This window comes from Mustelus asterias, chromosome 5 (genome assembly GCF_964213995.1).
Source record: "Mustelus asterias chromosome 5, sMusAst1.hap1.1, whole genome shotgun sequence".
Lineage (NCBI taxonomy): Eukaryota > Metazoa > Chordata > Chondrichthyes > Carcharhiniformes > Triakidae > Mustelus > Mustelus asterias.
In genome coordinates, this window is record NC_135805.1 from 71,118,827 (window position 1) to 71,135,054 (window position 16,228).

Here is a 16,228-nt window from a genome sequence, read left to right on the forward strand (position 1 = left end):
ACAATTGTCATAAGTCTCCTTTTTTTACCTCAATTTAACCTCTAAATTGTTAGTTCTTCAGGGAGCTCTGGCTCTAGTCCAGATGACGGGACATTTTCTCAGTAGCGGGATGGGATGTAGAGCCACTTATTCCAACAAGTGAGGCCAATTAGCACAGTTAACTTAAGGGCATTGTTCTGACATCAGGTAGACAACCCACTCATTAGTGCCAAAGACTTGACTGCAAGAGGGGAGTGCATGCATGGAGGGCACCCATGGTGACAACTCTCCCAACTCCAGTGAGGTGTTTATCTCATGACTCTTAGCATCTGGATTTTAATTATTTTTCATGAAAACTTATCCATCTGAGCTCCTGAGGTCTCCTGACAATTGAGTCAGCAGCGTCAGGAGCCTGCTGTTGTCCTCAACTAGAATCTGGTTGCTTATGATTATTAATGAGACTAGCATTTTATTCCAGATTAATTAATTAAGTGAATTTTAATTCCCCTAGCTGCTGCGGTGGAACTTGAATTCATGTCTCTGGAGTTTAGCCCATGTCTCTGGATTACTGGTGCAGCAACATATGTTACATATAATGCCTTTAAAGATTTAGAAAATGACAGATTTAACCCAATAGGATCCTACTCCAAACAAATGTTATTGTATTGTCAACCAGTGGAAAGCATTCAACTATGCCAGAGAATTCACAATTACATCAATACTACAAAATAAACTTTGTGAACATCACAGATGGAATTTAGTTCCAGTGGCAGGAGTATTGCCACGAGTTGAAGACCCAGTGAGAGTCGCCTCTGTCAGGAGGCCTGACACAATTTAAGTGCACTCAGGCACTTACCTGGCTAGTTAGTATTGGAAATCCAATCCCTGAGAGCTGCTGGACAATCAGAGGCTGGCAGTTCTCCATTGCTGACATCTGGAATGCTGGCTGTTACTGGTAATGCGCCTGAAACCTTCATCAGGGTTCACTGCTGGATCTCTGGAGACAGGTGAGTGGGGCAGAACAGGCCCAAGGGGAGAGGGTAGTAGTGGGGAAAGATGGCTGGATGAAAGGGCAGAGGGGACGGTAGGGGTTGGCTTTTAGCAGGCCCAACTCTCTTCCCAATGTAGGGTCCCTTGATCAACCACTGAGGGCCAGTACATGAGGGATCATCTGGAACAGGATTTGATAGCTGGCTTTTGAGAGCCACGAGAGATTGTATGAATCCCATTAAACCCTGAGCCCACCATTAAATTTTAGTGGGCTCAGCATAATTATCTTTAAGTGGCTCATTAATGAGCCTAATTGACAACGACTGGCAGCCGGAGGAATTCCTGTTTTAGCCCATCCCACCACCTGCCACAGCCCCTAACTTGCCCCAACTCCAACTACATTTTCTTGACATCAAAACTTGAAGTGGGTATGCCAGTCTGATTCTTTGGCTTCCCACCATCATGTCTGTTCCACCAGGTTCCATTAAATATTGGCCCATGAGTGTTATTTCCTGCCTAGCATTAAATAGGTTCTAAAACTTATCAAAAATTAGAGCCACAATATTTTTCTCAGCATCAAAAATGTTATTTTCCTGCCTGTGGACTTCAAGCACTGTTACAAAGATGGATGAATTGAAACAGGAGTTAATGAATTGTTGGCAACTGGGACGTGAAGGTTTTCCCAGCCCAGTCTGGTTTAAAGAAAACTGATTCGTGCTCATTGAATTTGAAGAGATTACAAAGGTGGTTGGAATTGTCACTCTTAGAAAGAAGCCAGTCTTTTCTTTTCATTATGTTCTTATTTCTTGCCTCATAGAGCAAAGAAAACACAATCAAACATCCACATCAAAGCCACAATCAGCTGCTACTTTTAAAAAGGTTATTTTTGCCTTCATGAACAAAACGCCAACAATCAAGGAAAATTCATGTCGCCTTTAATGACACAGGTTCTTCACAGCAATAAATGAATCTATGTTGAAATACTATTCCCAGGATTTAATTTGGAAGTGAATGCTTGATAGCAATAGAGTGAGATAGCAATATTGAAGTATGGATCTGTGTCCCTTCTTTGTAACATGTTTCCCAATTATTCCCAGATCCTCACCGACCCAGATTGTAGTCTAGTTAAGGCAATGAATATAATGCCTATCTAAATAATTTTTGAAAAGGCTTTTCTTCTGTGTATTTGCAGGTAGGTTCTGATCCACACAGTCTAGCCACGGTAGCACAGTGGTTAGCACTGCTGCTTCACAGCTCCAGGGTCCCGGGTTCGATTTCCGGCTCGGGTCACTGTCTGTGTGGAGTTTGCACATTCTCCTCGTGTCTGCGTGGGTTTCCTCCGGGTGCTCTGGTTTCCTCCCACAGTCCAAAGATGTGCGGATTAGGTTGATTGGCCAGGTTAAAAAAATTGCCCCTTAGAGTCCTGAGATGCATAGGTTAGAGGGATTAGCGGGTAAAATATGTGGGGGTAGGGCCTGGGTGGGATTGTGGTCGGTGCAGACTCGATGGGCCGAATGGCCTCCTTCTGCACTGTAGGGTTTCTATGATTTCTATGAAATTGTTGTTACAAATCAATTAGTAAAGAACATAACAGGAGCATCTCTAGGTCATTATCATGGCTGATCTTCTAGCTCAATTCAACTGCCCAACACAATGTTTGTATCTTTTTGATTCCCTTAGTATCGAAAAATCTATCAATTTCCATTTTTTATTTATTCATTTCTGGAATGTGGACATTGCTGACAAGGCCAGCATTTTATCCCCCATCCTTAGTGGAACCTTGGTGAATTCCTGCAGTGCATCTTGCAGATGGTACATGTAGCTACCATTGTTCATCGGTGGTGGAGGCATTGAACGTTTGTGGAAGGACTGCTTTGTCCTGGATGGTGTCAAGCTTCTTGAGTGTTGTTGGAGCTGCACTCATCCAGGGAAGTGGAGAGTATTTCATTCAATCTGGCAGCTATGTCGTATAGGACCCGGCTAGCTTGGTCTGCGGTGGTACTACCAAGCCATTTTTGGTGATAGACATTGAACTCCCCCCACCAAGAGTACATTCTACATTATTGCTGCCTCAGTGCTTCCACCAGATGGTATTCAACATGGAGGAGTGCTGATTCATCAACTGAGGGGGGGGGGCATGGTATGTGGCAACAGAAGTTTCTTTGCCCATGTTTGATCTGGTGACTTCATGGGTTCTCAGAGTCAATGTTAAGGACTCCCAGGGCAATTCCGTTCTGATTGTATACCATTATGCCGAGGGAGTGGCACAGTGGCATACACCCCAAAAGGAAATTAGTGAACCAGTTGGTTTTTATGACAATGATTTCATGGTCATCATTAGGTGTTTTATCATTAGATGTTTTATTGAGTTTAAATTCCATCATCTTCTGTGGTGAGATTCGAACCTGGGTCTCCAGAGCATTACCCCGGGTCACTGGATAACTAGTCTAGTGACAATACCACTGCACCATGCCTCCCCCAAATATGCTTAAGGACGAGTGTCTACAACAGCCTGGAGCACAGAATTTCAAAGATTCAAAACTACTTGAGTGAACAAATTTCTGCTCATCATGTTCTTAAATGACACTTAGTCCTAGTTTCCCAGCAAAGGGAAACACTCTCTCGGCATCTATCGTGTTAAGTCCCTCAATTTTTTATGCTTTCAATGAGATGTCCTTTCATTCCTCTAAACTCTAGGGAATATATATTCTCAGCTAGTCAACTTAATCTTGCCTCAGAGGACAATCACTTAATCTCAGGAAGCAATCTCATGTTGTATTCCTTCTTAAGGCAAGTGTAGCCCTCTTTAGGCAAGAGGACAAATTAGTCCATATTAATCTAAAAATGAGATGTCAACAGGACCGAATGTAATTGCAGTAGACTCCTTAAGTGCAAATTTGGAAAAGGCCTATAAACAGGCATGGGGGAATATCACATACATGCCCATTGCCTCCCATACAGGGAACATACAAACTTCATGCTGCCTTGTGCTAAGAGCACTGTTGAGTAGCTGCATGCCTGAGCAGGTGTTGCCAAATAATGAGAAGCTAGCCTGAATTGCGCCAGCATGCACAATTAAGTCAGCCTACATGCCTTAAATATAAGGTAGTTGGAGCAAGTCATCGTTCTAAAAGCTGCCAGCGAGAGTGGAGAATTCAGTGCTTGGCCAAAACTCCATCCACTGCAGCGGCAGTGGAGAACCCCAGCTGTGGACGAGGTCGGATGTTTCTGGCAAATATAAAATAAGGGGTAAAATTCAGAAAGGGATGTGGGAGAAGAGGGATCTGGGTGTATATGTGATGGCAGGACCGGTGGAGAACAGTTAAGATAGCATATAGTATTCTGGATTTAATTAATAGGAGCATAGAGTACAAGAGCAAGGAGGTTATGCTGAACTAATACAAGATCTCAACTGGGATATTGTGAACAGTTCTGGACACCACACTATAGGAAGAATGCATTGGTGAAAGTGCAGAAGAGAGTGCAGAAGGGGTTTACAAGAATGGGAAACTTCAGTCTTGAGTATAGATATGAGAGGTTGGAACTGTTCTCCTTGGAGAGAAAGAGATTAAGAGGAGACTTGATAGGAATGTTCAAAATCATGACGGGTTGAACACTATAGATCAGAATAAACTGTTCCTACTCGTAAAAGGATTAAGAATGAGGGGGAACAGATTTTAATCGTCACAGCTCAGCTCAGAAAGACATTGAGATGAATCTTGAAAAAATTTGGTAAGTACTATACAAGCAGCTATGTAATGTCACAGAATTGGGAGCAGTAGCTGTGAGGTTAGGGGAGATAGAGGCACTAAAACAGGTTGCCTCCATTTTGGAGATTATAAAGTTCTTTGTGAGTTCTCAGTGCTAGTGGTGTGCCTCAGGGATCAGTGTTGGGACCGCAATTGTTTACAATTTACATAGATTATTTGGAGTTGGGGATCTAGTGCAGTGTGTCAAAATTCGCACATGATAAGATGAGTGGCAGAGCAAAGTGTGCAGAGGACACTGAAAGTCTGCAAAGGGATATCGATAGTCTAAGTGAGTGGGCAAAGGTCTGGCAGATGGAGTACAATGTTGGTAAATGTGAGGTCATCCATTTTGGTAGGAATAACAGCAAAATGGGCAATTACTTAAATGGTAAAAAATTGCAGCATGCTGCTGTGCAGAGGGACCTGGGTGTCCTTGTGCACGAGTCACAAATAGTTGGTTTGCAGGTGCAGCAGGTAATTAAGGCGGCAAGTGGAATTTTGTCCTTCATTGCTGGAGGGATGGAGTTTAAAACAAGCGAGGTTATGTTGCAGCTGTATGAGGTGCTGGTGAGGCCACACCTGGTGTACTGTGTACAGTTTTGGTCTCCTAACTTGAGAAACGATATACTGGCATTGGAGGGGGTACAGAGGGGATTCACTAGGTTGATTCTGGTGTTAAGAGCATTGGCTTATGAGGAGAGACTGAATAGACTGGGGCTATACTCATTGGAATGAGGGGAGATCTTATAGAAACATATATGATTATGAAGGGAATAGATAATATGATTCTATGATAATTTTTTGAACAGTAAAGGAATAAAGGGTTATGGTGAGTGGGCAGGTTAAGTGGAGCTGAGTCCATGAAAAGATCAGCCATGATCTGGGCTCAAGGGGCAAGATGGCCTACTCCTGCTCTAGTTCTTATGTTCTTATTATTTGACATGGTCAAGGCATGACAGGCAACAAATGGCTCGGACTTGTGAATCATGCTGCTCAAGCTTATAGCCCTTAGATTTGAGTTTCCTCTGAGGTCTGCTAGGAGTGCTAAATTGGGAGATTATTTGAGAACTGATCAGAATGAATGCATCAAAAGTGAGGATAAGAGAGTTGGGATGACAAAAAAACAGACTAAATTGTATTTATAGTGCCTTCACAACCACCGGATATCATAAAATGCTTCACAGCCACTGAAGTACATCTGAAGTGAAGTCATTGTTGCAATGCAAGTAGTGAAGAAGAGGAGAGGAAGCTGGGTGCTTGAGGATGCTGGTGAGGCAGCTCGGAGTTTTACTCCAAGGACAGAGACTGAAGGGAAATGGGATGGAGGAAGATTAGGGGATGTAACTGCTCAAGAACAGAAAGAAACACTTAGGGAAATTATCTGCTTTAGAGAAGGCTCAAGTGATAAAAGGGCCAAGGGCTATCTTTTTGAATGAGAGTTTGAGATTGGTTTTTCCCTGCCTCAGAGCACCAGGGACCCGGGTTCAATTCCAGCCTCGGGTCACTGTCTATATGGAGTCTGCGTGTTCTCCCCGTATTTTCCATGGCCAATCAACCTAACCCGCACATCTTTGGAGTGTGGGAGAAAACCTGAGCACCTGGAGGAAATCCTCGCAGCCTCTCATGTCCCATGTTCCACATGGGAGTCCGAGGATGCCCAGTAACTGTGATGGACAGAGTACCCGATCCCATAACCCCACCCCACCTCCTGCTTTTGAGCACAGCATTCAGGGAAGGAACAGTGACCAGTAGCAATAATGGAAATCAAGGAAGAAAATTGTGGTCAAGAGGTTGCAAAGATCCCACCACCAAATTTTCCTCATTCACCACTGCTATCCCATTCCACTTTCGGTGGAATTCCAGAAAACAGGCCAGCCCTTGTAACTTGTCATTTGTGAATGTTACTAATTTGCCAATTTCAATTGTCAATTTGACTAATACAATAGAGTTCCATTAATGGTCTGAACTGGTTACACAGAATCACATAATTGTTATGGTGCAGGAGGAAACTATTCGGCCCATTGGCCGGAATTTTACCACCCCTCCCGCCATGGGAATTGGAGCAGGCGAGGGGTGGACAATGGGAAGGTCTGTTGACCTCGGGTGGGGTTTTACGGTTTTGGGATGAGCAAGGCAGTAAAATCCCACCCATTGTGTCTGTACCTCATGTAATCTTGGCACAGTGTTTGCTGATTAAAGAGTGCAACAGTTTTGGGGTTTCTTTGAAAGCATGCTGCTGATATTTAGTCATTCCCTCCACACAAACATGAAGAGCACAAGAAGGATACCTCACTGGTCTATTATAAACTGACTTCAGCAAGTCAGAAAAATTGCATAATTTCAAACAAACATGTCATTTAAAATAAACACTGAATTGTACCAATTTTAATCAGATCAATTGCTTCAGATTTCTAACCATTTCATAACATTTTATATTCTGAACCACAAAGTGTACAGGTGCCATGTTCATGACAACTGTTTTAGAAACATATGAGCCCATTTTGTATTTGCTATAAATTAATCTCCTTTGTAAGAAATTACTCAAAGCATCTGGAAAGAATCTTTCCACAGAAATCACTCCACAGAGACATGCTGGGTATTCTCCTTCCCAAATGTGCAACTGCTTTAACATTAATCCACAGATTTATAATAAGAACAGTTGGGGTAATAAAATTTTGTTTGGAAAGACTTCTGAACAATCAGATTCTTCTCAAGAGTGAAGCGTATTTTAATTATCAATTGATTGATTACTTACCCATCAACTTATGAATTGTGATTTTGATTACATTATTCACAGCATTTTCTAGATCCATGTCAAAAATTGACTCACTGAATTAAATGCCTAATTACTAATCCTAAATAGAATTCTGGGAAAACATTATCTATAATTGGTTGCAGTAAATGTTCTTCTCAAAAAAAATCAGTGTTCCATTTGCACAATTAGCATTTTAAATTCAAAAGATTCTTGTAAAGCATAACAGCTGTCAATATCAAGTTGTGTTGCATTTAAATTATTGGGCAACAGATGAAAATAACTCACCTTCATATGGTGTGAAGAAACACTCTGATGGATTGTCAGAGAGATGATCCACAACTTTTTCCAACAATTCTATAAGAACTAAAATTTGAAGAAATAAATAGGACATTAAAAAGTCAGAACATTTTTTTGTTTGCAATTTTAGAAATTTTAGCCAACTTGGATTTTATCGATTTAATGTTGGAAAATAAAAGTGACCATGTTTTTACTATTTTTATGACATTTCAACAATAGCATTCAATCTGTTCGAGATAGCGCTAGAAAAGCATTCAGTTGAAAAGCAGAACAAATAGAAAAATATAAAGCAATGAAAACAGTGTGGAAAGAAAATTAATTAAAAAGTGACCACAACAAACTAAATAAAGGGAATTGTTTTCAGAATTAAATTTTGTTTACACTTTATCTTCATTTTATTTGGAGGAGTGCATTTTGATCAAAGATCTGTAAGATTAGTTGTTTGTCAATCGTCCTGCAGACTTCAAATCAAGATGTTTTGTTGGCAACGGCCATGCAGGGAATGAAGTACAGGAGTGGAAATCAGGAGCTATCCGAGCTTGCATTGAAGCAGAGCGTGGTTTAATTGGTGTTGTAATGATTCTGGCGTTGACAGACTCTCATCTTCCTTTTAATCTCATCCTTTCCTTAGTTAGAGTGAATCAGGAATTCTGAATTCCCAGAGAGCAGTACAGGTAGAGTCATTGAACATGTTTAAGGCCGAGAGAGATAGATCCTTGATTAACAAGGTAGTCAAAACGTTATGGAGAATAGACAAGAAAGTAGGGCTGAGGCCACCATCAAATGGTGGAGCAGGCTTGAGGTGCCTACTCCTGCACCTAATTTGTATGTTCATATGTATGTACACATTGAAACCAGGGCCAAAGAAAAGACTTGCATTAATATAGCGACTTTCAGAATCTCGGGACATCCCAAAGCATTTCATAGCTAAATAAGTACTTTTGAAGTGTATTTACTACTGTCACGTAGGAAACCTGGCAGTCAATTTACTTATCGAAGTACCACACAAACAGCAATTTAATATGACCAGATAATCTAGTTTTATTATACTGATTGAGGTATTTTTAAGTTTATTTATTCGTGTCACAAGTAGGCTTACATTAACACTGAAATGAAGTCACTGAAAATCCGCTAGTTGCCACACTCCAGTGCCTGTTTGGGTACACAGAGAGAATTTAGCATGGCCAATGCACCTAACCAGCACGTCTGTCGGACAGCGGGAGGAAGCTAAACACTTGGAGGAAACCCATGCACAGGGAGAACGTGCAAACTCTGCACAGACAGTGACCCAAGCCAGTAATTGAACCCGGGTCCCTGCCGCTGAGAGGCAGCAGTGCTAACCACTGTGCCATGATGCCGCCCTACAACTATTAGCTAAGGCATCAAGGATAACTCTTATTTAATATAGTGATCTCTTATGTCCAACTGAGGGGCAAATGGTTTGGTTTAACGTCTCATTCAAAATATGGCACCTTTCATGGTGCAGCATTTTCTCGTTAAAACAATTCTGCATTTAAATAGCACTTTTCATAACCACTGGACATCTCAAAACATTTTATGGCAAATAAAGTACTTTTGAATTGTAGTCACTATCATTGTGATGTATGGTATGCGGCAGCTAATTTGTGTACGGCAAACTCCTAAATATAGTAATGTGATTGTCAGCAGATAATCTGATTGTGTAATGCTGTTTAAGGGATAAAGTTTGGCCCAGGATGGTGGAGATAATTGCCCTGCTGTTCTTCGGAATACTGTTATGAAATCTTATACATACACCAGTAAATGGCGCCTCGGTTTGAGGTCTCCTCTGAAAGGCAAAAGTTCAAAACATGAAACACTCCCTCTGTACTGCATTGGATTATCAGCCCAGACATTTTTGCTTATTATCCTCGAGTGGGACTTTAACCCATCTTTCTGATTCAGCAGCAAAAGTGCTAACTGAGCCATGATTTATAAAGGGTCACCCATGTGTCTGTTTTCAAGTGTTTGCCAAATCAGAACACTTGGTGTAATCTGCAAGAAAAGGAAGTGTCTCAGAGGACAGAGATTACACTTTCTTTGGGAGATACATTCTAGCCATGTTAGCAGAAGTTCCTCTGTGAACTAATCTCCTTTTACAAAGCTACAGGTGTTCAGTAAAGATAACATCCATACTTTTACAATTTAGTAAAATATTGTACTAGCTTTTCAATCCAAACTGACAGATCAAAGTTATTCACTTAAATTATTTTCCTCAATTCTAACTTGAATTCCAATTCATTCTATTTTCCAAATTCAAATTGAAATCCATTGTCTCAATTCAAATTGACTTGTATTGTTAATTCAAACAGAGGTTCCAGTTCGTTTTATAATTCACTGTCAGTTCTAATTGAAATTCTAATCCTTCTTCTTAATCAAGTGCTGTAAAATGGAATATGCTTTTCTATTTCATTACCCACTCTCACCACTGAGCACTCCCAGGTAATATGTAGAATAGGCCTGACTATGCTCCAATGTGCTTTAGCTCAAATCCCGGTAAAGCATCTCTTACTGTGCCATTATGAATTTTCCATCAGCCATCCTTGTAGTTTGAGTAAGATTACTAATTTAGAATGAATTAGGATAATTGATTGTGCATTAACACAAATCACACAATCTATTTTACTTACGAGTTGCAGTGCAATTAGCTGCTTGAGTATCACGATTTTGCAGAAGTCTTTCATGCTCTGAAAAGGCAGGTTTCTGAGCAAGTTTATACATTTAAATTCTTGAATGCATGAAAAGCTGCAAAATGTTAAGTATTTAAAAAGAGAAAGGGCAACAAAAAATCTAGACTTAGAAATTTCAGGGGAAGTCTTTTGGGGATGGATCAGGAGTAAGACAGAACTTGTAGCTGCCCTCATAGATAGTTCCATCCATCACATGTTTTGAAATTTTGAAATCAGATGTATTTGCATACACCTGACAGATGTCAACACCATTTGCACATTGATGAAATATCTTCATTAGGTGGTTATACGAGGATGGTAGAGAGAAGGATTCAGCTGTTGCGCTTGAACACAATGTATATACAACCTTACTACCAGCCCAAGAGGATGGTACTACTTTTGTTTTCCACTAGTTACCGAAATAAAGTCATAGTTCAGCACTGACCCCCAAGGCAAAGCAATGTTTCAAACTGGCAAGCGCTAAAGATGGCATATCAATGGGAATTAATCCACATTTGGCATTAGTCAATGTTGAGGACTTTGAAGCTACCAGCTGAGAAATTTATAGGGAAGTGCTATAGCCAGTGATTTCCTAAGTTGCTGAACTGTTCAGATAGCTTAATACATTTGGAAAGTTGGGTATTGATGGCTAAGTCATGGTAAAACTCAGCGGTCATGTTGAGACCAATTCAAATGGTAGCAAAGGATTTTGTGCTGCAGTACTTATTTAGCTTTTTATCACATTTCTTTAAAAATGGATGCATGCCAACCCAGTGGAACTTTCCAACATTCATTGACTTCCTCTAGATGGCTGTCAGTATTTCATAATTCAATACAATGCCACTTTTAGGGTTTTGATAAGTACTCTGTTTCCTGAGGATTGTTTGTGTGGGACTTAAATTGATGTCAAAGTCTTGAATTCAGTTTGGATTATCTTCAAGTATGGCGGGAAAGAGGCATTTTACTGATATCCTTTTAATGAATATTTGGATAATGTTAGGGTGCTAGACCCAAACCCTCATGGTATATTATGAAGTCAGATTAGATCTCAACATTTTTTTAATTTTTGGCATAAACGCGAGGATAGGATGCTTCGCTCCAGGTGCGATCCTATTTATAAATTAAGATTATTTTAACAAAACAAGTTTTATTCATAACACAGTTTATATATAGCTAAAACAAAATGAAGTACCTTAACTTTTAATAGTTGAACAATGCTTAAAATGAAAGGAAACAATTCTAATTTATCACTATTTCAGTTCCAATTAAGCCATATTTTTCTTATAGACTTAAAACACTTTAACTATACTTAGCAATCACATATTTGCTTGCTCAGACTTGGGTAACAGTCATGAAGGTTCCAGAGAGACTTTTCAGAGTCATACTTTTCAAAGAGAGGGAGAGAGAGCAGCTTATAGACTTCTATCTTTTAACAGTCCCCTCCAGCATTGGAACATAAAATTACTGTTTTTCTGCTACAAACCTAACTCCTTCCACTTCTAGTATCACATAACCACATGACCCTCACATTCCATTACTTTAATCAAAAACACCAGGGCTTCTCTCCAGTTATAAACAAAAAGCAATTAGCTTCATTCTAAGTAAACACTACAGGGCTAAAATGAGTTTTGTGCTTAAATAATAAAGCAAGTTGACACACATGATCACAAAATGTTGGTAATTGTCCAGATCTGCATACTTACTGCTTCCCTTGATGATGTCAGGTTTGGATGTCATGATTTTACAGAAGTGCTTTTTGCAGTTCTCCAGCCAGCCTTGCTGCTTCTCTGAGTTTTTTAGCAACTTGTTAAATTCATTATCTAAATAATGAGAAGATCAGCAATTATTTACACTGCAAAAGATTATCCAAATATAAAAATATCATCCTCATTTGGTTTCAGGCAATATTTGTAGCGGACAGCTAGAATAAGGAACACAACTGCATTTATATAATGCCTTTTACAACCTCAGTGTTCCCAAAGCACATTACAGCCAATTAAACACTTTTGAAGTGTAGTTCATTTTCTAATAACAGAGAACATGGGAGTTGACTGGTCTCACATACAACTCTGAGATAATGATGACAATCTTTTGATGATGTTGGTTAAGGAGTAAATATTGACTATGGTACCTGGGACAACTCCCCTGCTCTTCTTTGAATAGTGCCACAGGATATTTTATGCCTACGTGAGAGGGCAAACAGTGTAGAACTCCTTCTGTTCTGTACTGAGCCTTGATTATAAGCTCAAATCTCTGGAGTGGAACTTAAACCCATAACTTCTAACTCACTGAGTTAAAGTGGAAAACCAAGATAGATACAAATGTAATCAGTCCACAAGGTTACTGAACTAAAAATAATAATTTTGGGAAGTTGACTTCGTTAACTTTTATATGGGTGAATGATATTTTTGATTGCATTATTACCTTTGTGAGCTATTTAAAACAGAAAAGTTCATTTTTGATGCCTCTGCATTCTTTCCAAGTCAGTTCTAAAGGGACTTTGAGCACAAAATATTGGCTCATGACGATGGAAATACAATGTTCTTACATTCAATACAAGGGCAATGAACTTACTAAACATGATTAAACCTGCTTTACTGACTTGGGGCCAAATGTTTAAAGACTTCCAGCTTAAAAGTTACATAAAAATGAGGAAGAATGACTCACCACCTAAATGTCATAAAAGTATGCCTTCTGTCTGATTTTACGCTTGGCTTGATGGCTCAAATTGTTCAGTTCAGAACTTAATTTATATGCAACAGTCACGCTAGACTTACTGTTGTGCACTGAAGGAGAACACTATTAAGTAGCAATTAATATTGTGGATGATTTTAAATTTCCCATCTCTCGTATTTTCCAGGTGTACTTAATTCTCCATTACATTGTGATAAGAATATTAGAACTCTGATTTTAAACAACATATTCAGTTATATAATGCAACACTCAAAAAGTGTGTTTCCATCTAGTTCATGGCAGGGAAGATGAGGTATTTCCACAAAGATGTAGGTTGAAATATGAGAGGTAAAGAATTTTGAGATTATATCATCCTTTTACAGTGGCTGGTAACAGAACAGTAAATCATAGAATCATGGAATGGTTATGGCACAAGAGAACAATATTTGGCAGTTTGTGTCTATGTTGGCTCTCTGAAGGAGCGATTTGTCTCGAGCCACTCCACTTTTCCCCATAGTCCTGCAAACTTTGCCTTTACAGGTTGGCCCAAATCTTCCAATCAGTGTCGGAACTGCTGTGTCTGATGCTGATCAGTCAGTAAACTGTGAATTTGCCTGGTTAGGTTTAAAAAGATCTGACTTTTGATCCATGGTACAGAAGAACTCCCTCAGCACGTGAATCGAGGTATAGGCCTGCAAAGAGAATCAGTGCCAAAGGCACATGCCGTTTTCATGGTATATTCTGTTAAGTATTTAAAGGTCCGGGTGCAGTTTAGTAAATTGATGAGTGAATGGGAGAAGTGAGAGTGGGGTGGTGAGAGAGTGGGTGTGAGAGTAGACGGGTGAGGTGGGCAGGAGGGTTGGTGAGTGGGTAGGTGTTTGAGTGGGTGAGTAGGTGAGTTGGTCGCTGGGTGTGTTAGCTTGGTGGGTTCGGTGAGTGCTTTGGGTCAGGGGTTAATACTCTGGTTGGGGGGGCATTAGTCGGGTTGAGTAAGGGCATAGTCAGAAGGTCGGAGGTAGTCGAGTAGAATCAGAGATGAGGGATGATAAGGGTTGGTGTTGGCGGGGTGGAATAGAGCTAGCCAGGGGCACTAATGTAAGGTCAGGTTTATTTAGGTGGTCTGGAGGTTGTCTGGTTGGGGGTGGCTGGGGAATTGGTTTGGGAGCAGGAGGAAACGTAGTCTGGTAGTCAGGGATAGTCTGGTGGTCCGGGGTTGTTGAGTACAGTCGGGGTATCAAATAGTAGGGGAAATGATTGGGGTGGTCAGGGGAGGAGTGGCAGTTGGAGGGTGGTCAGATGAAGAGTGGATGGGTTAAGGGAGTTATTGTGGGGATGCGGGGGAAATCAGTTGTGAAGTTACACTAGGTTTTAATCTATTCAACATTAGCGAACTAACTTAGAACCAGAGACATTTGCGCAGGGGTCCGGGGAACAGGGAAATTGCCAATCCAAGGTTTAAACCTCCTGGAAATTCCCACATAGTTTTGCATGTCAAGACTTCCACTGGGTTCTGACATGCATCTTTGGTTGCACGCCCACTCTTGGCCTTCGGCAATCTGGAGACTGGAAGATTCAGGCCAATGATCCCTGGAACCATTCAGCTGAACGTTTTCGCCACCTTCTTTCATACCTTTCATTTGGGTCCCAGACCAGAACCCCAAATTACATTAGCAAGCCAGACGAAATCCCAACAATTTTTCTATTTTGCCATAAATGGGAGGAAAATATGCTTCGCTCCAGGAATAAATTCACTAACAAATTAGGGATAATTTATCAAAACAAGCTTTATTCATAACACTGCTTAAGTATAACTCTAACAAAATGCAGCAGCTTAACTCTGAACAGTTGAGAAATCTTTAAACATGAAAAGAAACCACTCTAATTTCTAACTTATCACTATTTCAGTTCCAAAAACGCAACACTTTTCTTAGACTTAAGCCCACTTTAAATATAGTTAGCAAATATTTACAAATATATTTGCTATAATGAGTGTAGATAGCCTTGGAGTTTTCAGAGGTATATAGAGCTTTCAGAAGCCTTCAGAATTCTCCTAACTTCAACAAGAACTGTCAAACTCCAACCCCTTTCTCCAAACACCTGTTTCATTTTTCTACAGATGCAGGACTGCACATAATCCACAACATCACATGACCCTGTCAATCACTCCAATTGGAAATCCCAGGGGAACATAAGTAAACAAAAGTCCAGTAATTCTACTCAACATAACCACTTGCAAGGTTGAAATGAGTAATTATTCTGCTCTCCCAGCATCTGAGGTGCATTCCTCCCAAACATACTACCTGTAGAAAAAAGCTGAACTTTGACTGTTGCAACATTAAAAAAAAACACATTTTATATATATATATATATATTACAGATCACTTGTACACTTTCATCACACTTTGCATCCTTCCTAAAGTGTGGAGTCGAAAACTGGATACAATACAACAGTTGAGGCTAAACCAATATCTATATAAATTTAACATAACTTTCTTGTTTTGGTACTTGATGCCCCTATTGATAAAGCCCAGGATGCTGCATGCTTTGCTAACTGCTCTCAACTTGTTCTGACATCAATAATTTATGCACATATATAACCAGGTTCCTCTGCCCTGCAGCCCCTTTAGAATTTAACCCTTTATTCTATATCGTCTCTTCTGTGTTCTTCCTACCAAAATGAATCATTTCATACTTCTCTGCGTTAAATTTCATCAGCCACTTTTCCACTCATTCCACCAACCCGTCTTTGTTGTTTTGAAGTTCCATACTTCTGTCCTCATGTTTCACAATATTTCAAGTTTATATCATCCACAAATTTTAAAATTGTGCTCTTTACATCAAAGTCTAGGTCTTAATACATATCAGGAAGAGCAGCAGTCGTAACACTGAGCCCTGGGAAACTACTGAATAATTCAAAAGAGGGTAAATTAAAAGTAGGTAAATTGTTGTTGATGAAACAGGGCTATGGGGAAGTTGGTATAGAAGAATTAATTCTGCTCTAGCTAAGAGCTGATGCAAAAGGTAGACAGAAGGGATACATTCCCTCTGTGCTATGAATTTCTATAGTCAATCCTTAGCCCTCTCCTATTTCTCATCTT

At 40.1% G+C, this 16,228-nt stretch overlaps 1 protein-coding gene across 3 annotated transcripts in view; it reads right to left on the reverse strand.

Annotated features, from left to right (window-relative positions):
- tbc1d32 (TBC1 domain family, member 32) overlaps nt 1-16,228 on the reverse strand; it is a 272,496-nt gene that overhangs the window by 43,542 nt on the left and 212,726 nt on the right. For 2 of the 3 annotated variants that reach the window (XM_078212743.1, XM_078212742.1), the window contains exons 27-29: nt 12,161-12,277; nt 10,419-10,475; nt 7,759-7,836 (exon numbers count right to left, since the gene is read on the reverse strand). In XM_078212743.1, the coding sequence (XP_078068869.1) occupies nt 7,759-7,836; nt 10,419-10,475; nt 12,161-12,277 (252 nt within the window). The remainder of the gene's footprint in view (nt 1-7,758; nt 7,837-10,418; nt 10,476-12,160; nt 12,278-16,228) is intronic. The other variant, XM_078212744.1, reaches the window with a different exon arrangement.